A 23,162-nucleotide genomic window follows, 5' to 3' on the forward strand; every position below is an offset into this window, starting at 1 on the left:
ACAATTTAAACCCACCACTGCTGCCAAGAAAGCATAGGTGTGTTTGTTCAGCCATGGTTTTCACGATCCCAGATTTCTTTATGCTAGTATTCCTTGCTGACACAGTAGTCCTAATGAAGTAGTAAGGACTACTCAGGAACCATTACTTTAAAATTTTATAAAGAGCCTCATTTCACCCCCTGGCACCCTTATTTTGTGTTACAAATCTAAAATATTGAATACAGTACATAAGCAGCTGCAAGTTTAAAATTAGTTTCTCAAACCATTAGCACATTTCCTCCCAGCAGTTTTAGTAGCTACAGAAAAATATCCAAAACAAATAAACCATAACAAAGTAAAGAGACATACAATACCTGCATTGCCCAAATGATATTTTTCTAATTAGAGCAGAAAGACAGTTGTACAGGCTCATTGCAGATGCCAAACAGAAAACTGATATTATTACATACACTAGAAGGAAGAAAAATGAAAATAAATAAGTGACAAAATGTATGCAACACAAAGATGCTCTGGCAGGAAGGAGCCAAGAGCTAGGAAATACCTGTGATGACAGCCTCTTTAAATCGAGATTGTATCAATAGGTTTTCAATAAAACAAATACTGAAACTTCAAAGGTCTGTACCATGCTGTAAAAATTCCCATTAACTAGAGACTTGAATTGTAATGTTTTAAACATCATCATTTTTAAAGGAAAGAAAGTTCATGCTCACATGTGGTTTTCTTTCCACCAATGCCACTAAGAAACAGAACAATCCCATCCTTGGAACACCAGAGCCTAGATTTGTAAACCTTGTGTGCACTCTCCAGGACTCAACTTTTCTTGCAGGCATCTAGAAAAGCTGGGATTTCACAGGTGGAGGGGCTGAGCATAGGCACAAACTCTGTGGGTGCTCCAGGGCTGGAGCACCCACAAAAAAAACACAGTGGGTGCTCAGCAACCACCAGCAGGTCCTTCCAATCAGCTCCTCCCTCTCACCTACAGTACCTCCCACCTGCTGCTGATCAGGTGCTCAGCAGCAGGCAGTGGAAGGGGAGGGCAGGGCACATTCAGGGGAGGGGGCAGAATGGGGAGAAGCAGCGCAGGAAGATGCAGGGCAGGGTGGGGCCTTGGGGGAAGAAGTAGAATGTGGGTGGAGCCAGGGACAGAGCAGGGCTAAAGCACTCCACAGGAAAATCAGAAAGTCAACGCCTCTGGAGCTGAGGACTGAAAGTTATTCAGGTGGGTTCTTATGAGATAGTTAAATAGAGTTCTTTAAATTTCCTAGGTGTATCTCACTTAGAAAAAAAACTAGAATATTGTACTAAAAATTGTGTGTTATTAATTCTGCGTTTCAAATTTTGCAAAGTCCCTAGAGTTTTGGAGAGGCAACAGAAAAATAGAAAAAGTAAATAAGACATAATTATTTGTAGTTACATTGTGTTTCTCAGTCAGTCTTATCCTACCAAATAAAGGATTCATGCCTTTTGCCATGGAAGTTAGTGGTGAAACTCCCACTTACTTCAATAGGAGCAGCTAAGAAAGTTAGACTTTGATAGAAATGGATACTTCACAGACATTCCCAATAGTTGGATTAAACACTAAAGGATCTATTACGCTCTACCAAGCCTGTGCCCCTCAGAGCCCCTCAATGCCCACTGGCAGAGGGCCCACTATACTGTACTCATAACAGGCCTGACACACTCAATATCCCAACATACGTGCCATCTTAATGTTTCCAAAAGGTATCTAGTAAGATATTGTATGTAAACTGGTGATGCACTGGTCAGGAATTTCACTGCATGATTTATGTATAGGTTGTGTATAAAGAATTATGTATGCGTACTGGAAATATGTTCTTAAAACATATTTGAGAGGCAGTGCATAAAATAAGCCTGTCCTGGACTAAGGAATGGGGATTTACCTGTCTGATCGACAGAGGACACTGAAAGTACATGTACATATAACAAAGCAATCAAGTTAAGCAGAAAACAGCTAAGTGAGCATGCTGTGGGACAAAGACAATGGTCTTTGAGGAAATACGAGGAGAGCAAAAAGACCTTTTAGTTTTCCATCACTTAGGGAACAAAGGGGACAGCATCCTGTGATTCTGTGAAAATTGGCTCCTCGGCCTGGGGAGCTAGAGATGCTAGTAACCTGATACAAGTGAGAAAACTGCATAGGCAAAGATTGTAACTTGCTAAAAATTTAATTTTAGTCACTAGAAAGCATGGTTTTTGTTTTGTTTGTAACCATACCAGTCTCTTTTACTCTTGCTTAGTATCACTTACATCTGTTCTTTATGACTCAACTTATTCTTAGTTTTACATAAACTATAAACCTCAGTGCTGTTGTACTGAAGAAAGTGTGAATTTTCAGGTAAGCTAACAGGCGGATTTGTGCCCTGTCTCTTTGGAGGCAGCAAATTTAATAATTTCTGAGAGGGAGATGTCTCTGGGCAACTTGGGGTTCACTGATTGTTACCTGCAAGGCCATGTTTAGCCTGGCAGAATCTCAAGGAATCTGCTGGCAAGGCAGACAGCCTGGAGTGTCGGGGAGCTGACAAGAGTTTAGCACGACTCTCACTTGCTGAGGCAGGGGGTTAACACAGTGGCTTCCACTTCTGGGTGTCCTGAGCAGAGCATCACAAAAACATCAGTGTGTGGAATAAGGATTTAGGTTCCTCATGAGTCAGTTATATATAACCAGGCTTAATATGCATATGATTTTCCTCAAAAGATGATTTCTCTCAAAATACACATTAATCATTTAATTAAAATTTAATATATATTTTAGACAGTGTTGCACGATTATTATTTATTCAAGTCTAAATGTGTGTTCTACTATGCACCTCAAAATAATTTCCTCTTATAGTACCATAAAAAAGTTCAAATACCAAAAAACCCTTCCATTTAGACATCTCTGGGCCTTAACCTATCAAAATCAATGCACCTGTGCAACTTTACAATGGGTAACCCGGGGGGAATAACTGCTTGCCAATAGGTTCCTTGGTTGTAATAGAAACCATTAAAAATCAAGAAATATAAAGTTAAGGTGGACACTCCCTAAGTACACTATCTTATTTGTTTGTTTTTTCCTCCATGCCCATCAGATAGTTAGAGCATTAGCATCTGATTGGAATTTCCTGGGTTTTAAACCATTTAGGCCACAACATGAACCTGCTGAAGGAGTTCACTCCAACTATTGGAAGGATGTCAAATAAAACCCTCAAGAATGCCATCTAAATTCAGATATGTGGAAGGAATTTAGCAAACAGCCTAGAATAAAGACAGACCCAGAAGCAACCTATATTAGTATTTGTATATAACAAAAACACTAAGGTAGCAAAGACATGCATCCAAAAGTTAGGAAGTGCCAGAATTATTATGGTTGCATGAGCAACCTTAATTCAGCCTCCTTGTAGATATGCATTATGATGCAGTCCTCAATAACACAATTATACCATTTTTTTCCTATAGGACTCCACACCTCATTCAGCACACAGGATGGACAGTGCTCTCTGAATGGATAGCTATTCAATATTTATTTTTATCCTTGCCATTTAATATATGATACCATGTATTATTTACTGCACACCATCCAAACTCTACACCGTATACAGACTTATTAGTTCCTTCATGGGTCTCTCTATAGTACTTTCATATCATCTTAGCTCTTTACACACTTTAATTTTAACCTCCCTGTGAGGTAAGGTGGTACTACCATCCCCATTTTGCACATAGGGAACTGAGACACAACCATCAACAGGCACTGTCAAGCAAGGGAGTTACAATTCAATGACTCACCTGCATAAGGCTACACCAGGGGAATTGCTCAGCTTTGCTTGGAGACTCAGTAATGCCCACCAGACATACCTGGACTTGTGTTGTCCAAGCACACGGACTAAGGATATACAACAGAACACAAGGGCCAACTTCTTGACCTTTCTCCTTCCCCCACCTACTCTGCAAGCAACAAGGACACTCAGAAACTGAAGACTCCAACAGAGGGAACTGGCCCAGGTTTCAAGAGTGAGATCTGTGTACTGTGAACTGCAATATCCAGTGGGGTCAGAAAAACTGATTAATCTAGATGTTACTCAGTCTAATAGAGTTGAGAGTTTAGACTGCCTGCTTATATTTTTTCTTCTTTTGGTATCAAACTCTGAATTTTTCTCTATCACTTATAATCACTTAAAATCTATCTTTGTTGTCAATAAATTTAACTGTTTATCTTTACCAGTGAGTTTGCCTGAAGTGTTTGTAAACCTGAGCAAACACCCTTACCAAAGGCTGGTGTATATCCACTTTCAATGGATGAAGTGGTGAATCAGTAAATAAATTTGCACTGCTAGTCTTGAGCAGTGCAAGATGGTACATTCCTGAGGTACCAAGCTGGGAGGATTTGGCTGGTGCCTCTCTCTGTGATATTCATGAGTGGCTCAGAGCATTCATGCATTCTAGCTGGGTTTGGGATCCACATGTGGTTGTGCTGAGTGACAATAGAGCCTGGAGCGGTTTGCTGCTCGTTACTAGCAAAGCATTGTCCCTATGCTGGAGAGTTAAGGGAACACAGCGATCGCACAGTCCCAGGCTGAACCCCCGAGATCTCATCACACGTAAGACCTAATTTTTCCAAGTTCTTTGCATTTATAGTACTTAGTGTGTTCAGAAAAGAACTCCCATGGACTTCTGTTGCAGTTGTGAATACTTAGTACTTCTGCAAATCAGATCCCAGGAGTCTCAAGATGGCAACCCAGAAAATGAGGAAGACACAGTGGCCACCTATAGAATTTTTGGAGAAGACATTTCCCCAGCCTAGGAAGGATTAACGCCATACCCAGAGAGTCTGTTCAGCCCCTTTCTTCAGGACACCATTTATTGGGTGCACTGATGATCTTCAGAAAACCACAAAATAAACCAATTCAACATAAATCCATCAGCTAATTTTCCCCTGACAAAGGGACTTTTTGCCAGATCATCTCTGCTCCTGGCAACTCTTCCTATAGGCCTGGGTAGTCCCCCTGCTCTAGAGCCTGACATAGGAGCCCATCTCCTTCCTGTAACTCCTCCAGCCTTTATAGCAATCAGGTGTTCATCAGGCAATCACCTAGTCCCTTCCCAGCTGGGTCTGATAAAGTCTTTCTACCAGGTCCTAATGCTGTTCAAGGGGCTCTCCCTAAGAACAGAGCTGGCTGGCCTCAGGTTCCTGGCTGTAAAAGGGATAGACCACTCAGTTACACTCAACTTCACACAGAACTCTGTGGCAGAGGCAGGAATAAAATCAAGTTCTCCAGGGCAGCATTCAACTGCCTTAATCATCAGACCATCCTTTCTCTTCCTGCTATCCCCTGCCTTAAACACCACACCCCTTCCAACTTCTGTAACAAATGAGGCAGGGATCCTACAGACACCAGCTTCATTCATTACACAACCCACCGAACGAGGCATGGAAAAAAGTAATACATGATTACGCAAAAGTTTCCTTGGGACTGCATCATCTGGAAAATTATTATGTCATCAGTAGCACGTCCAACTCTATCTAATTACACCAGGTTTACTTAGGCCATTAGGACCTACCACAAGGAGTCTGATGAAACTACAAATCCAAAGTGAGTCTAGATACAACTCATTAATGTAGGTAAGCAGTTGCTCTAAGTATTCAGCTACCATGTTCCCTCTACAAGGATGAACAAAGGGTATCGTATACTCTACCACCTTTTTTTTTTTTTTTTTTTTTTTTTTTTTTTACCATCAAGGCAAGAGATTGTCTCTCATATATACTTTATCCAAAATAACTATTGCCTTGGCAACCTCAATGGAGAAACAAATTGGCAGGTGGGGGGAGACAGAGAGAGAGAGAGGTTGCCCCCTCTCCATCCCCCCCTTTTTAAAAAAAAAAATAACTCGCCTTACTCTGCTCCATCAATAAATTGAGGGGGGAGTTATTTAAAAAGAAAAAAAAAGTTAGCTGAACTTTGACTCTGAAATAAAACTAAATTCCATAAAACTGTTAACAATGGCATTTAAAGGAGAAAATATATTTAAATATGAAATCAAATAAGATTATATATTACTTCTTACCTAGCCATTTGTAGAAGAAATAAAGTAAGAGTAGCATGGCACAACAGATTACCACAAATATGATAACCGTTAGAGGGGTGAAAGTAACGTTTTCCTCTTTCTTTCTTCTCATTTCTCTGTCTTCAGGGTTTGTCACTGCCTTTAAATCCTCACTGTATAGACAAAAATATTTCATTTATAGAAACTGAACATGGACATAAAAACAAAGTGCTTACCTTGCGTCCAATTTTTGTTGTATTAAGATTTAAGTAGTCACTGGAGGATCAATTTAGCAAGGTAATTAACCACACGCCTAACTTTAAGCATGTGCACAGGGCCACTGACTTCAAAAGCTAGGCATATGCTGAACTAACTTGCTGAAGCTGGTTTTGATTTGTAAAATAACCCACATAGCTGTAAGGGCAGATTCAGGCAGAACATTAAGATTTGATAGCCTAAAGGAAAAAACCTTGAGGATTTATTCTGATCTTTCATAATACTATTACTGCAGAAAAATATGAAGTTGGAAGAAAACGCCAAATTCCCATCTCATCCTTTGAAATTCTCCCCCAAAACTTTACTTTTCTATAGGTCCATGCTGTTGTTCCACAATAGGTCATGATGAAATATTTAATTCCTTCTATTAATCTGTTTTTGAGGAGAGGGAGGGTCGAACTTTAAAGAAAACATTCCAGCAAAAAAGTCCAAGTTAGCTCTAAAAGAACAGTCTCAAATGGAAGGAGCCTCTCACACCTTTTTTTAGGAGCCACTGGTCCAAAATCTGCTACCAAAATCTGCTAAAAATGCAAAATCTGGCATTAGAATAAAACCAGAATAACAGCTAGTTTACACTTGAAATACTACAACAGCCCAGCTGCAGCTGTGCCACTGTAGCACTCAATATGGACACTACCTTTGCCAACAGGAAGGGTTCATCAGTCAATATACCACTGTCTACACAGGGACTCGGACTGGCTTAAAAATCCACACCCTTGAGCAAATAGTTCACAACTCCGAGCAACACAGCTGGGTCCATCTAATTTTCTAGTGTAAAGTAGCCCCAATTTCACTCATTTTAGTGGAGTTTTCCTGATTAAGCCAGCAGTGAATTTAGCCCAGGAACTCAAAACCACTGAAAATGTATCTGTCACTGACAGGCACAAGATCCAGTAAGTGTTTTGGGACTTGTTCCATCTCATTAAGTGTCTCAACAACATTAGTGTCAGCAAAATCCAGTCAGTCAACCATCAGTTTTCTGCCTCTACAGTCCATAATTAAACAGGGAGAGAAAGAGAAATAAAGCAGTGTCATTAAAAGTAACATTTCTTCAAGGTTATAATACAAACGTGCTCCATATTTACAACTTACCACAAGAAATAATCACATTGAAACTGCTGAAGTGTTGCACCAAACAAAACAACTGAAACCCTTTAACCATACAGGCAAACTACCTCTCTCACGGTATGGGATGCTTGTGAAACTTTCCCTGTCAGACATCACACTCTCCCCAATCCCAAGGCCAATGTATTTACAAATGCTGACATGCTGAAAAGGCAATAGTTATCAACAGGAAAAAGAATTTCCTAAGTGTATTACATACTTCCTGTGAGGATTGGTTTTAAGTTAGTGGCTTACAAATCTTACAAGGAAGCCCCGCCACCTGGGGCAGGAAACGGAGCAATGTGGTCCCAGCCTGCTCCACTTTCCTTGCCCCAGCTTCAGCCGTGTTGCTGTGGGGGAGTTGGGGAAAGGTCCCACACTCACCTGCGGCAGGAAGCAGAGAATGACTTCTCGCGTCTTGCTCACGACACACCTGTTAATGCATCCCAGAATCTTGTTTGTTTTTGCAACAGCATCACACTGTTGACTCATATTTAGCTTGTGGTCCACTGTAACCCCTAGATCCCTTTCTGCCATACTCCTTCCTAGACAGTCTCTTCCCATTCTATATGTGTGAAACTGATTGTTCCTTCCTAAGTGGAGCACTTTGCATTTGTCTTTATTAAACTTGATCCTGTTTACCTCAGAACATTTCTCCAATTTGTCCAGATCATTTTGAATTATGACCCTATCTTCCAAAGCAATTGCAACTCCTCCCACTTTGGTATCATCTGCAAACTTAATAAGCGTATTTCTATGCCAATATCTAAGTCGTTGATGAAAATATTGAACAGAGTCAGTCGCAAAACAGACCTCTGCGGAACCCCACTTGTTATGCCTTTCCAGCAGGATTGGGAACCATTAATAAGTACTCTCTGAGTACAATAATCCAGCCAGTTATGAACCCACCATATAGTAGCCCCATCTAAGTTGCATTTGCCTAGTTTATTGATAAGAATATCATGTGAGACCGTATCAAATGCCTTACTAAAGTCTAGGTATACCACATCCACTGCTTCTCCCTTACCCATAAGACTCATTATCCTATCAAAGAAAGCTATCAGATTGGTTTGACATGATTTGTTCTTTACGAATCCATGCTGGTGTAGTAAGATGTGGCCCTGAAACAAACTCTTGTGTCAGAGGTCCAGTCTGAGGCCTGAAGCCTGAACCAAAGTACTTCCAGGCATTGCTAAGCAAAAGCTGGGCTGTGAGCCAGAGGCAGGCCCCTCACAGAAGTTGGCGAGAAGAGGGTTGCTAGAGGCAGGTGCATCCAGACAAGTGCTAATAAGAGGAACTTGTGCCAAGATAACATCAGAACACTCCACGGAGATAACGAGGAACAGGCAGGTGCATCTTAAAGACAGGGTCAAAAGGACAGCATGATGGATAGATCTGTTTGAAACAACATGATTGAAGGAGGTGACAGCACCTTAATGAGCCAAGGGGCTGTACTTCAATACATCAGTAGGGATGAGTAATCTGTCCTATAACTATAAAAGTAGGTCCCGGAGTGCACATCTTTGTCTAGCCTACAGGGCAGTGGAAAGTCCCGCCACTGACTGAGTCGGTCCATTGCCAGCGGGCACAAATTCATAGTATGTCTTGTAGAATGTATGGGAACTATTACTGTGCTTGGTTTGACAATAAACCTGGCTCAGGTTCCTCCGTACCTTACTAGAGTCTGTGGTTTTTGGGGGTTCTCTTGGGGTTTGCTGTGTCAGCTATCTGCGCAGAGCTAGGGCAGCACACAGATGGAACATGCACGCAGCCGACTGTTATCATCAAACAAGAGCAGAGCACCACACCAGTGGCTAATGACAACAGCTGGCTATTCCCTATCACCTTACCACCTTCCAAGGGTTTGCAGTTGAATTCTTTAATTACTTGCTCCATTATCTTCCCTGGCACAGAAGTTAAACTAACTTGTCTGTAGTTTCCTGGTTGTTTTATTTCCCTTTGTATAGATGGGCACTATATGTTTATCTTCAGCATATAAATTATAGATTATAAAACCAGAAAGGGACCACTGTGATCATCTGCTCTCACCTCCTGCATAACACAGGCCACAGAACTTCCCCAAACTAATTCCTGTTTGAATTAGAGCATATCCTTTTAGGAAAATCCAATCTTGTTTTTAAAGATGCCCTCTCATATCCATTACCACTACCACCAGATATTTAGATCTACATTTTACATTGCTTAATAGATTATATGGTTTAACAGAACTTACAGCTCTGATACTCCACTCCAGTAGCCTCCCAGCGCCACAGTGAGCACAGCAATTAGAAAGATGACAACCATACTGTAGTCAAACTCTGGCAAAGATGGTGAATAGAGTGTCACATTAACGCTTGCTCCAAGGGCCTGAAAAATGATAAATGTATCAGTTACATATAACAGCACAGGCTCTTTATGACAGGCAGAATATGCACTGTTTATCCTGTTTTTTAAAATCAGATGTTATCTTCACCTTCTGCTGCAAACTGGGTCAGACTGTCAATTTTACCTACCTACTATGTATGAAGATGTACTATACGTGACAAATATGACAAACACAGATATAACTTGGGGACTATTGTAGCAACTTTATAAATGTTACCTGAATTTTTGTGAGTTAGATCTCAGATGCACAAAAACGTCAAAGACTTTTTATTAAGACACACTAAATATGGGGTCCATAGAATATTTATAGACCTTTGTATCAGTAAGTTACGAGTATGTGTGTGTTCCTGATTGGGTTTCATGTGAAATATGGAATCACTAGAGAGTGGTTAATGCAAAAATCACTTGAGGTGGTTAATCCAATTCTGTTATACAGATATCCAGCTGCTGAAGCTCCACACCCTATATATTTTCTGTGTAATGTTTCTGTCCTAAAATAAGTGTACCCTTCCTTGTGAAACCTGATACGTGGTAACTCTGCCATTGTTCCTGGAGAGAGTCAACTGCAGGTGCTGAGCTACATCAGACCTTCTGGGATAATCACAGTGAATTTCAAGAAGACGAGAGCCTACATCTCTGTTCTGATGAGAGATAGATGATGGCCCTGTCCTGAGAGAAGTAATGGCTAGAGGCTTAAGACCTAAGAGAGTATCCCTAGAAGAATCCAGAAAGTGGGTAAACAGATTATCCTGATGGGCCGCAGGCTGCCCACCACCTCCTTAGATGCTTTCACCCATACAGACAGAGAGGACTATAAAGATTATAAACTACCTAAAAAAGCCTAATTGTGAAAGTTTAAACTGACCTCCCCGGCCTAAAATCATGGTTAGCAGATAGAAGCCCTAGAAAATTGTGTTTAGCAGGGAAAATGGCAGACCATTAGCCAATAGTCAGTTTGAGAGGGATAAAAACTTAATAGGGATGGAACTGGATCACAGAGCCTGGACTGGGCCCAAGCAGAGACCCATACTCAAAGGGGAGGATCTGCTCCAAGGCAGAGAGGCCACCTCAGAGGAAATCCTGGGGCAGATGCGGAAAAACAACATCATCTGTGACAAACTGCAAGGGATTTCCTAATCAACTACTGAGACCCAGCGCAGTCCTGCAAAGCCATCCTGCACTCCAACCTTACAATTAACTGGGTAACAATCTCCAGAGAAAGCAAGTTCAGTGGAACAGTTCACTTGTTCCATATGATGTGCATGCTGATGTGGATACACCTCAAAATCACTCCACCCATGTCCTGCTGACCCTCCTTGGTGCAGATCCATACAGTTCCCAGTGGGAAAGGAAAGTGAAAATTAATGAAAAGACATTCTGAGACCACCGGGACCATAATTAAAACCCCAGTAGTGAAAGCCCCTGAAATGCTGAAAGGCTATGAAATCTGGTTTTAAGTTCCTGATATAAAAGCCTTCACTCTACCTGCAGCACAGATTTCTGCACAGCCCCAGGAAGGGTCAGGAGTGCTCGCTGTAGGTGTATGAAAGGATACTATTTTTGGTCTGCATCTTGGAAATGACACTAACTGTCAAACAAAGCCCGCTCCCCTTCTCCTTGTAAAAGCTACAGGCCTGTATCAGGTGCTGACAGCTATCTGTAATCATGCAGGTAAGGGTGTCAGTGACTATGCAAGTGGAGGGGCTGAGAGAAGGGTGGGGGTGTAAATTAACTGTAACATACAGGAAGCCCCATTAAGCTCAAGTCACCTTCTTAGCACAGCCAAACAAATATCTGATACTAGGAGGTGGGGAAAAGAGACAGCCAAGGTAAATTCTCTAAGACCTGGAGCGCAGGCAAGGGGGATCATTCTCTGCCCATCCATACCAGGGACCCTGAGACAGAAGAGTGGTGACTAAGTCTTCAGCTGAAAGTGGGGACACTGAGGCAGCTAAAAAGCACTGCCAAAACTATGTCACCCACTCAAGTAAAGTGTAAAACAGCTGCCTGGGATATTTCAGAGGTTATTACAGCCAGGACCTTGGAAGGGGAATTTTCTTTCCAGAGTCTGTAACTGCCCAATGATCTCTGAAAATGTAAGTGCTCTGAGCAAGGCAGACGAGAAAAACACTGCTCACCTCATCTCAGTGTAGGAACAAAAGGCCAGCCCAGTGGAGTGAAGGATCAAGCTCAATACCCTTCCTCCTCCACCCCCAGAGAACGAGGTTATACTACAGGAGTCTCCTGGCCTGATGCCTGAGGTTGTGAGGCAGATAAATGAATTTGGTTACGGGGAGGATTGAAGATATCCTTGCCCACGACTTGGGATCCCTTGGCTGTTAAAAGCAGCATGTGGTTAAGAGCCACCTCACAGGGAGCCAGAACTCAACTAGTTCCCTCTTCTCTCCAAAGAATTGCTTCCTAGGCTATGCCAAGAAGATGTGGGTGGGGAATTCCCAACCCACCATGGAAGCAGCTGACACTTTGAGGAACAAAGGCTTAGCATCTTCACTCCCTGAAAGCTTCATGGGAGCTGGAAGTGCAAGGACCAAGTCTCAAGTTCTCACCCAAAGGTTTTGGGGTGACCAGGGCAAGCAGGAGTGCATGAAAGCTCCCCCTGCAGATCCATCCCATAGGTTTTAAAGAGAGATATACATGGGATGGTCGTCAAATGGTGCCAACACATCTGTGAATCATGCATGCCTGCTTGTTGTGAGAATGTTTATTATATAAGTAGGTGAAACATGAAATTGTAAGAGGTAATGGCAGACATACCATGCAGGAAATACACCTGTGTGTCCCGCTAAGATGTTGGTCGGGCACCCTAGTAATCCTTCTCTATGGTCATATCTGTCCCATCTCCCCCAGCATAGGCATAACTTTGAGACTATTTTTTCAACTTTAAAAATATTATCTACATTTTTGAAAGCCAGACTTGGAAGCATTAAAATTTAAAAAACTATTATACTGAGATGTTCCAAATGACATAGGTCTATGAATATGTTAAAAACTTTTGTATCAATAAGTGTTATGTTCCTGGTTGAGTTTCCCATATAAGACTCAGGGAACGCTTTGTGCTAATTGGCTGAGAACACAGGAGAGCATAAATGTTACGGCGTCTGAGATCTACATACTAGTTCATGTAAGGTCTCCAGCAAAAGCCTGTGTAATACTGGTCATCATAATCATTGTGAGATCTATGTTCAGCAAATATGTGAGGAGTTATGTATATATACTAACAATTATGTTCTAAGTCTGTGAGTTAATGCAGGTCACCACCAGGCAGCTGGAAAGAGAGGAAAGCCTCTCTTTCTCTGGTGGTCATGTGCAAACTGAGTATTGTATGGTTCACAATGGACGTCCATTTATAAAATGAGCAAAATGCTAGTCAACAGATTGTAGCCACTGCAGTAAAAAACAAAAACAGCAGGGGTTACCCCATTTAGGATTAAAGAAAATGATTTTTTGGAACTACATCTGGGGAGAGCAGATCAAGCCCATTATCCTTCACTGGGGGAGGCAAGCTGCCAGTGTGCTTGGCCTCATGAAAGAAGGGTCTCGGCCATCCTGGTCACACTGTGAGAAGGACTTTAGCTTAAGCAGTATCTTATTAGACAAGAAGGCATCTTATACGGAACCCTTTCCAAAGAAATACTCAAAATATTCTGTGTTTGCTACCATATGAACCTTTGTTCTTTGTTAAAAAAACTTGTAATTTTCTTTATTTATAAAGAAGTCTAAGTGCCATATATTGAGCAGAGCTTTGTTCTAAGGTACAGCTAGTAAGCTGTACTGTTCCCTTGGGAACAGCAGGCCTGCTAATTCTGTGAGTGTCCAGGCTACGGGGCTGAACACATAGGGAGATGCTTGAAGGACTCAGGGGTTGGAGTGTACCTGTAGCATGTTGGTATGCATGACAAATAGCGGAGCCCACATGGGTTGAGAACACTTGTATTGCTGTGGCTGTGAGGGTCAAGCAGCTGATCCCTGGCAGACACGTACACGGTTTCCTCACACTAAGGGCAGGTGGTAGCAAGGTGCCTCACAACCTTGGGTAACCCAGGAAGTGTCACATTGTGGGGTGATTAATGCAAAATCCCAATGCTGTTATGCAGATATCCAGTTGCTGAAGCTTTGCCACCTAAGGAAAGGGGCACTGATTAGTTTACCTGTTTCAGGAGGCCTCGGAAACAAAGGCCCCAAAATCATGTAAAGCAGCGTTTCCCAAGTTTGGGACTCCGCTTATGTAGAAAGCCCCTGGTGGGCGGGGCCGGTTTGTGTACCTGCCGCATCTGCAGGTCTGGCCGATTGCAGCTCCCACAGGCTGCGGTTCGCTGCTCCGGGCCAATGGGAGCTGCTGGAAGCGGTGGCCAGAACGTCCCTCAGCCCATGCCGCTTCCCGCAGCTCCCATTGGCCTGGAGCAGTGAACTGCGACCAGTGGGAGCCGCGATCGGCCGGACCTGCGGACGCGGCAGATACACAAACCAGCCCGGCCCACCAGGGGCTTTCCAAGTTGGGGAAATACTGATGTAAAGCATCAGCCTGAACTGACTAAGCAGCCCTGATTTTGAACCAACAAATGGACATAAACCTTTAACCAAGGGGGCAAACTCTACTCAAAGGGTTTGAAGGACTTTGACCTACTACATCCCCACATGGAAGTTGGGTAATATCTGGTAAACTCAATATGCGTTTAGACTGTTTATTGTTTTGTTATAGGTTCTCTGCATAACGGTTTTCCTTTAAGTGTACTGTGCTCTGTGAAAACGGTCTGGCCGCTGTCACTGCTCCTAGAGAAAGAGAGTGAACTGCAGGTGCTGAGCTAGGTCAGACCTGCTGGGATAATCACAGTGAATTGCAGGTGGACTGCAGCCTGAATTCCAGATCTGAGGGGATAGGGCACAGGTCCCTGCCCAGAGAGAGGTGACAGAAGTCTGAGACCTAAGGGGGCAGCCATAGAGCAGACGACAGCATGGGTCCAAGGTGCTGTTACCCTGCAACTGTAACGCTATATACTTATAATGAATTGATATAGCGGGATAACAGCATTTCCCACTGCGACGCTGGAGACAGAGACCTGGAAGCAACCTTATAATTCATGCTGTGGGAGTACACTAGGCACTCCAAGGAGGGATTACACTCCTAAAACAACTTGAGAAATTGTGCACCTGGCCCATGTACCTGTTAGTCCACTATAATATATTTAGTGCTGTCAAAGTAATCTGCACTGTACAAAAACAAGCAGACACAGAAGGAGGAAGCTGCAGTAGTCAAGGTAAAACATAACCATGGCATGGAAAAGAAATTCTGCAGTGGGAACACAGAAGGAAAGACAGATATCAGAGATGATGCAGAGGAAGAGCTAACAGATTTGTGAATAGCCTGGATGTGGGAGAAGAACAAGAGAGGAACCGAACATGACAAGGGAATACAGTACAGGATACAGGAAATACAGTAACTCCTCACTTAACGTTGTAGTTATGTTCCTGAAAAATGCAACTTGAAGTGAAACAATGTTACGCAAATCCAATTTCCCAAAATGAATTAATGTAAACAGAAGGGTTAGGTTCCAGGGAAATTTTACACACACACACACACACACACACACACACACACACACACACACACACACACACACACACACACACACACACACACACACACACACACACACACACACACACAGAGTTTAATACTGGTACACAGCGATGACGACTGTGAAGCTTGGCTGAGGTGGTGAAGTCAGAGGGTGGGATATTCTGCCTTACTGCTAAATGATGAACTAGCAATCGGCTGAGTCCTCGAGGCTTAGCACATTGTTTTTAATGCAGCCTCACATTTTACAAGGCAGCATGAATGGAGGGAGGGGAGACAATAACACACACAGTGTGTCAGAGAGAGAGAGATGCACATTGCCCCTTTAAGTACATTGACACCACTCTAAGTACATTGCCTTTTTAAACAGATCAACAAGTTGAGACAGCAGCTCCTACCAGCAAGCCCCCTCCGTCCTGAGCCCTGTCACGTGTCCCCCTGCTCTTTGGAACTGGCGTAAGCGGAGTGCAGGAGCAGGGGGGAGGGGGAACACTCTGACATTAGCTCCTCTTCCTCCCCCTTTCCCTCCCATCCTCCCCCCCGCACAGAAAGCAGGAGGCTCCAGAAAGCAGCTCCAAGGCAGAGGGTAGAAGCAGCATATGGCAGTGGGGGAGGGACAGCTGAACTGCCAGCAATTGATAGCCTGCTGGGTGGCTGCCACACAGGGAACCTATGGAAATAGGGAGCTGATGGGGGGCTGCCAGTCCACCCTGGTTCCAAGCCCTCACCAGCTAGCTCCAACTGGTTGCTCTTCCTGCAAGCAGTGGACAAAGCAGGTGGCTGCCAGACATTGTAAGGGAGCATTGCGCAACTTTAAAATGAGCATATTCTCTAATTGATCAGCAACGTAACAACGAAACAACATTAACCGGGATGACTTTAAATGTGGAGTTACTGTACAGTGGAGTTGCCAGCAGAGATGAGGAAGGGAGGATTCAATAGTGAATGAATGGAGTGTACTAGCAACATAGTGATTATTTTACTTTCTATTCAAGAAATATCACAAATTTCACAAAGATATAATCTCAATTATCTGAACATCACAGGGCATTGAATGCATTTGGAAATCTGAAGTAACTTTTGATGCAGTTAATAGAACTCAGGAGAAATTACCTTGTTTTGAATTACTGAGCTTCAGATAATCAAAGTTGTATAAAATATGAAAGAAAAGTCAATTGCTATCTGTTATTGAACGTTAGTATTATATATTGCATTATCACACTATATAAAAGTAATCACATGTAGTGTTTGTTTTGTCTTACACAGTATCCCATATGTCAAAAGGAAGAGTTGCTAGCTATTGGTCATGACATGTTCAGTTCTATATTCTCTTCTAATTCAGTGTCAGTCTTTTTCTAATCTGTACATTTCAATAAAGTGTAAAAACAGATCACAGTGCATAACAAGTGGACAACTGAAATAAAGTCTGCTCTATAAGCTGAAGGAACACTCTTACAGATTAGCCTGAAAGAATCAAAGAGCGAGTTAATGCTTTCATGACTGAAATCTCAATCCCCTTTCTCTGAAAAAGATAGAAGACAGATATTGTCTAAACACTTGAACCAAGGAAAAAATACAATATGCATGCCTAACTGGCCACTACCTGATAAAAATATTAGGGTAGATCATAATAATGATAGATTAAATGATTACAGTATTTTATCAGTCACTTACCTGCTGCATATCCATTATATCATAATCTTACAAGAGCAACTGGAATGGTTACGTTTTGTACATCAGTCTTGTTACCTGAAGGAGAAGACTAAAACATAAAACCTGTATGAGAGAACTTGATAGCATATTTGCAGAACACAACTCTATATGCAGATTATCCTCTGAATGCCAGTATTTATGTTCACAAACAAAAATCAGCAGACACGATTCAAAGCTACAGAGAAAAACTCTCAGATATTTTAAGGAAAACTATGCTACAGACACTGAAAGGCTGACATTATAGACCCAGAGATGTTCTGGTAAATGTCTTATGCTTTTATGTAGATAATCAAAACTCAATAGTTTGACTCTGATAACCCACCTTTTAGAACAAGTTTAACTCAGTTTTTTTTAAATTAACAATTATCAGTGATGCTATACTATCAATATTGTATTTTGCTGTATATAAATGTATTTGCGCAAACTGCAAATACAAGTATAATGTACATAAATAGATATCCAATATTTTAAAAGAGCAAGAAAAATAGGACATGCATGTCTGGCAAAGTGATAAAACAGGATCTAAAAGAACTGTTCTTATCTTGCAGTTATTACTGTCAATTTCTCTCCTTTTGTTCTTCTGTATTAGTTGATATTTTTAGTGATTTTGTTTTCTGTAGCAATGATTGTGTACAGGTACTGGATTATATTAATGCTTAATAAAATGTAAAATTTTCACTTAAAGGATTATGCAACTAAAATTAGTAGAAAACAACAAAGATAAGCCTTTTCATTTAGTAATTTTGAGTATAAAGAATAGACAACCACAGAGGTCAAAATACAATAAATGCAACTAAGACAATGTCACTTTAACAAAGATTAAGCTATAGAATGTTAGAACTTACTAGACCACTTTTACTGGCAATCAGCAGTATTTTAGCACCATGACTTTGAGCAGTTCTCGCTTTATCCACAAATGAGCAGTTTCCCCTCATCACTACAACTGCCTTGTCCTTTATTACAAGAGTAGAAGGAACTTCAGAATTACTGCAGAACACTTTAGAGGTCAAGTTCTCCAAACTACTGGAAGTCTACAAAAAATCAAAAGTTGTATAAAAGTTAAAACTAAAAATCAAAGATTAGTTTCCAGTATGGTTTCTCCCATTTATTTATAACACAAAAACATTTATTTACAGGGAGTAAAGAGACCTATTAAGAAATATAATGGAATAGTTGACTCAGCATGTTGGATTCAAAATAGGAAATCAGCAGCGGGAGAGGAATAAACTTTCTGGGACATGTTCATGCGAGTTCATTGCAATACTAAGATCACAAAAACAATTTAAAAGTATAGAAATAAGCAACTAAGTATATCTGAGATTTCTGAACCAGACTTAACCATTTTACAGCCTATTCCAAGGCCAATGCTACTCTGTAAACTAGTCTTCAGAATATGCTTATGCTGCAGCAGACAGCAACTCTCTAGAGAATCCAACTATGTCATAACACGAGTTTCACCAGCCAAAGAAGCAGTGACTCAGATACACATCCAAACTCTGGTTTTCTTGCAACACTCACACCAAGACAGTAGCCCAGCCCTAAAACAAAGTAGTAGTAGTTTAAATATTTTTTCCGTATATTTAATTTTAGTTTTAAAAACATTTACTAAGTCCTATTTAAAAAAAACAAGCTGTCTTCTTTGGCTAGTCAAGCTATGTTTGGCCACAGTAGGTCCTTGACAGAAAGATGGCTGTTACACTTCCTCTGGTTTTGTACAGAGTTAGCCTTGTTTATGAATCAAGGGAAAAAAACATTTCTCTCATTTCCAAACCTCTAGCATTTACCAATCACATCAAGGGTAGCAAAAGGAAAGGAAAAAAAACGGCTTTAACATGTATGTGTGGGATTTTTCTAATCTTGGCTCAAGGATAAGTTTTGATCAAGACTAAGGCATGGTGATATAAATTCCAAATAATCATTAAAATACTGACACCTGAAAACCCATTTGAAATTAAATATATTTTAACATATACATTTTAGTATTTTACCCAAATGCACACGCTGATCAATATTGGCAACTCTTGTTCTAAACAGATCAAGTTCTAAAATAAGGTGTATTCCATACAAAGTCACTTCAACTCAAAGTGTCTCCAAGAACACTTAACTGAAATATTTTTAAAATCTAGTTCATTTTTCTCCATTTTGACGACTTTTTTTTTTTTTTTTTTGAGATTCATTCAGTCTGGAAAACAACAAAAAAGTCAATTTCACTTTAATTTATAACTTTTTTTTTTTTTGCCAAGAACTGACTTGATACTCAAAAATCAGAGTTACGAACACTTGGGGAGTAGCTGAGTATTTAAATCTAAACATGAAACTTTGAGAGAAATAAAAATCAGCAACTTTTATTAATGCATTTCAATATTAGGCTTTGAAAGGTTTTTTAAAAACATTAAAATTTGGTGTCTAAACAGCATGACAGTATCATTTGGGGTACTGTGGAAGTTGGGCTTAATCTTAAATATACACTCACAGTGCTAAATTCAAGAAATTCTTTTTTGATTATTTTTGACAGCAGATAAGCAGTGGTACCCATTTAGAAGTTATCCTAATGAGAACATAGAACATAAGAATGGCCATACTGGGTCAGACCAATGGTCCACCTAGCCCAGTATCCTGTCTTCCGACAGTTGCCAGTGACAGGTGCCCCAGAGGGAATGAACAGAACAGGTAATCATCAAGTGATCTATCCCATCGCCCATTCCCAGCTCCTGGCAAACAGAAGTTAGGGACACTCTGAGTATGGCACTGCAGTCCTGCCCACCCTGGTAATAGCTATTGACGGATCTATCTCCAGGAACTTATCTAGTTCTTTTTTCTTCTCCAAGCTGAAGAGTCTTTCTAATCTCTCCTCATACAGAAGCTGTTACCTACTCCTAATAATTTTAGCTGCCCTTCTCTGTTCCTTTTCCAATTCCAATATATCTTTCTTGAGATGAGGCAACCAGATTTGCATGCAGTATTCAAGATGTGTGTATACCATGAATTTATATAGAGGCATTATGATATTTTCTGTCTTATCTGTCCCTTTCCTAATGGTTCCTAAAAGTCTATTAGCTTTTTGACCGCCACTGCACACTGAGCAGATGTTTCCAGAGAACTATCCACAATGACTCCAAGATCTGTTTCTTGAGTGGTAACAGCTAATTTAGACCCCATCATTTTGTACGTCTAGTTCAGATTGTTTTCCAGCGTGCATTACTTTGCATTTATCAATACTGAATTTCATCTGCCATTTTGCTGCCCAGTTACCTAGTTTTCAGATCCCTTTGTAACTCTTTGCAGTCTACTTTGGACGTAACTATCTTGAGTAATTTTGTATCATCTGCAAATTTTGCCATCTCATTGTTTACCCCCTTTTCAGATAATTTATGAATATGTTGAACAGTATTGGTCCCAGTACACACCGCTGGGGGATACCACTATACCGCTCTCCGTTATGAAAACGGACCATTTATTCCTATCCTTGGTTTCCTATCTTTTATTCAGTTACTGATCCATGAGAAGACCTTCCCTCTTATCCCAGGACTGCTTAATTTGCTTAAGAGCCTTTGGTGAGGGACACTGTCAAAGGCTTTCTGAAAGTCTAAGTACACTATATCCACTGGATCACCCTTGTTCACGTTTGTTGACTCCCTCAAATAATTCTAATAGATGAGGCATGATTTCCCTTTACAAAAGACATATTGACTTTTGCCCAACAAATTGTGTTCATCTTGTGTCTGATAATTCTGTTCTTTACTACAGTTTCAACCAGTTTTCCTAGTACTGAAGTTAGGTTTACCAGCCTGTAATTGCTGGGATCACCTCTGGAATCTTTTTCAAAAATTGGTGGTCACATTAGCCATCCTCCAGGCATCTGGGACAGAAACTGATTTACATGATAGGTTATGTACCACAGTAGTTTTGCAATTTCATATTTGAATTCCTTCAGAACTATGGGTGAATATCCTCTGGTCCTGGTGATTTACTACTGTTAACTGTATCAATTTGTTCCAAAACCTCCTCTAATGACATCTCAGTCTGGGACAGTTCCTCAGATTTGTCACCTAAAAAGAATGGCTCAGGCGTGGGAATCTTCCTCACATCCTCTGCAGTGAAGACTGATGCAAAGCATATTTAGTTTCTCTGCAATGATTCTGTCTTCCTTGAGTGCTCCTTTAACAACTCGATTGTCCAGTGGCCCCACTCAATGTTTAGCAAGCTTCCTGCTTCTGATGTATTTAATTTTTTGATGTTAGTTTTTGAGTCTTTGGCTAGCTGCTCTTCAAATCGATTTTTGGCCTTCCTAATTATACCTTTAAACTGGACTTGCCAGAGTTTATGCTGCTTTCTATTTTCCTCAGTAGGATTCAACTTCCAATTTTTAAAGGATGCCCTTTTGCCTCTAACCGCTTCTTAGTAGTTTAGCCATGGTGGCACTTTTCTGGTCTTCTGTTTTTTAATTTGGGGTATACATTTAACATAGCATTGATTTTACTCAGTACTTTCTCCTAGAAATTCCACTTGATCCAAAACTGTTCTTGGTTTTATAATTCTTAGACAGTATAGCTACATAATGACTTACAATGTTATCCAGGGTATTTGGAAGAGATACCCAAGAAGGATTGTAACGTATGCAGTAATCCTTTGTTAATGGGGGTATCCCATTTCCAGAAGCATGCAGGATTCCCTCCTGTGCATTTACCTATAATATGAAGTTTCTGCATTAGCAAAACAGTTTACACTATCAGTGGACAAATAATATTCTTCTAAATAGAATAGGACAACTTAAAAGTTTCAATATCCAAAAAAAAAAAAAAAAATGGAATAGGTAACAAGATTAACCTTGACAACTTGGTTTTGATTCTGTAATACAGGTAAAAAAGTGGAAAACTGATAAGAGTTTGCATGGCTAACCATAGCAAGGAAACAGTGATGCTCAAGTACATTTCAAATGCAGCATATTCATCTCTCACACACACACACACACACACACACTAAAGTAACAGAAACCTTCAGGCAAGCATTCTTAGATTCTACACATAAGATTTTACATTCCCTTTAAACTGTAAAAAAGGTTATTAAAAACACAACTGATATAGCCAGCATAGAGGATGTGGTGTACAAATCTATATTTCAAGTCATGGGCTCCATCTTAAATACCTTCTCTCACATGCTTAGTCCTCACTGGGAATGCTCATATAAATTTATTTTTGTGAGCAGTAGATGTATGATTAAGCCTTATGTTTTTCCTGGAGTCATAGCAATTCTAAAGATTCAGTCTTGGCCTGGAAGTTTTGGTTTGCTAGTTGGTTTGGGGGGGGGGGGCTGTGGGATGGGAGAGAAGGAGGATAAACACAGCACCCCCACATTGATTTAAATTTTAGACTTAATTCTAAATTGTGGGAATACTTGGTTGCAGATTATTTTGGACACCTGTAAACCAAAGTAGCTATATTTTATACAGTCAGGAAGACTTGATATAATCATGGATTTCTACATAAAAGTGCATTCTTGTTAGTTGTTATAACCTTAATACATATTCTTCACAACTCAGAGATAGATGTAGGTTTCATTTTTAGAAAGTACACAGTATACATGTTTTAAGTGATTGACTTATTTTGAAAACTTTTCAGAGGAGTTTTACAGCTGTATCAGAAAATGAATGATTGTTTGGTTATTTCATTTACCAAAGGTAATTAAAGCAGATATTTATGAAGTCATTGGGAGGTAAACTAACTCCAATTCAACAGGTTAATCAATATTTGGAGGATTTTCTTGCCATGCTGTATTAGGAGGAGATCATCACTAGACAGACATTTAAATTATTTTATTTAAACTAAAACACAACATTATGTATTCTGGATTTTTTTCTTCAACAGCAAACATATAATATTTTAACAAAACCAGCATATGAATTTTTGAATTTAGTTAAACATTCAAGCTTTTGAAACTTTGCACTTTTAGAGAGCGATAAGGGATTGACTCTGTGTACACAAATTTGCAGAGGAACCGTAGGGTTGAGGTGTTATTTCTCACCTCTATATATATATTTATTTATTTATTT

General features: G+C 40.5%; 1 protein-coding gene across 1 annotated transcript in view; it reads right to left on the minus strand.

Moving 5' to 3' along the window:
• The window catches only part of LOC115659173 (signal peptide peptidase-like 2A), a 41,147-nt gene extending 19,352 nt beyond the window's left edge, over positions 1-21,795 (minus strand). The window contains 7 exon segments of the mRNA XM_030579032.1: positions 354-450; positions 6,061-6,212; positions 9,653-9,786; positions 17,075-17,096; positions 17,098-17,162; positions 17,959-18,144; positions 21,681-21,795. Coding sequence (XP_030434892.1) covers positions 354-450; positions 6,061-6,212; positions 9,653-9,786; positions 17,075-17,096; positions 17,098-17,162; positions 17,959-18,048 — 560 coding nt within the window. The 5' untranslated portion in view covers positions 18,049-18,144; positions 21,681-21,795.
• Positions 21,796-23,162: the final 1,367 nt, after the last annotated feature.

This window comes from Gopherus evgoodei, chromosome 10 (genome assembly GCF_007399415.2).
Source record: "Gopherus evgoodei ecotype Sinaloan lineage chromosome 10, rGopEvg1_v1.p, whole genome shotgun sequence".
NCBI classification, from domain to species: domain Eukaryota; kingdom Metazoa; phylum Chordata; order Testudines; family Testudinidae; genus Gopherus; species Gopherus evgoodei.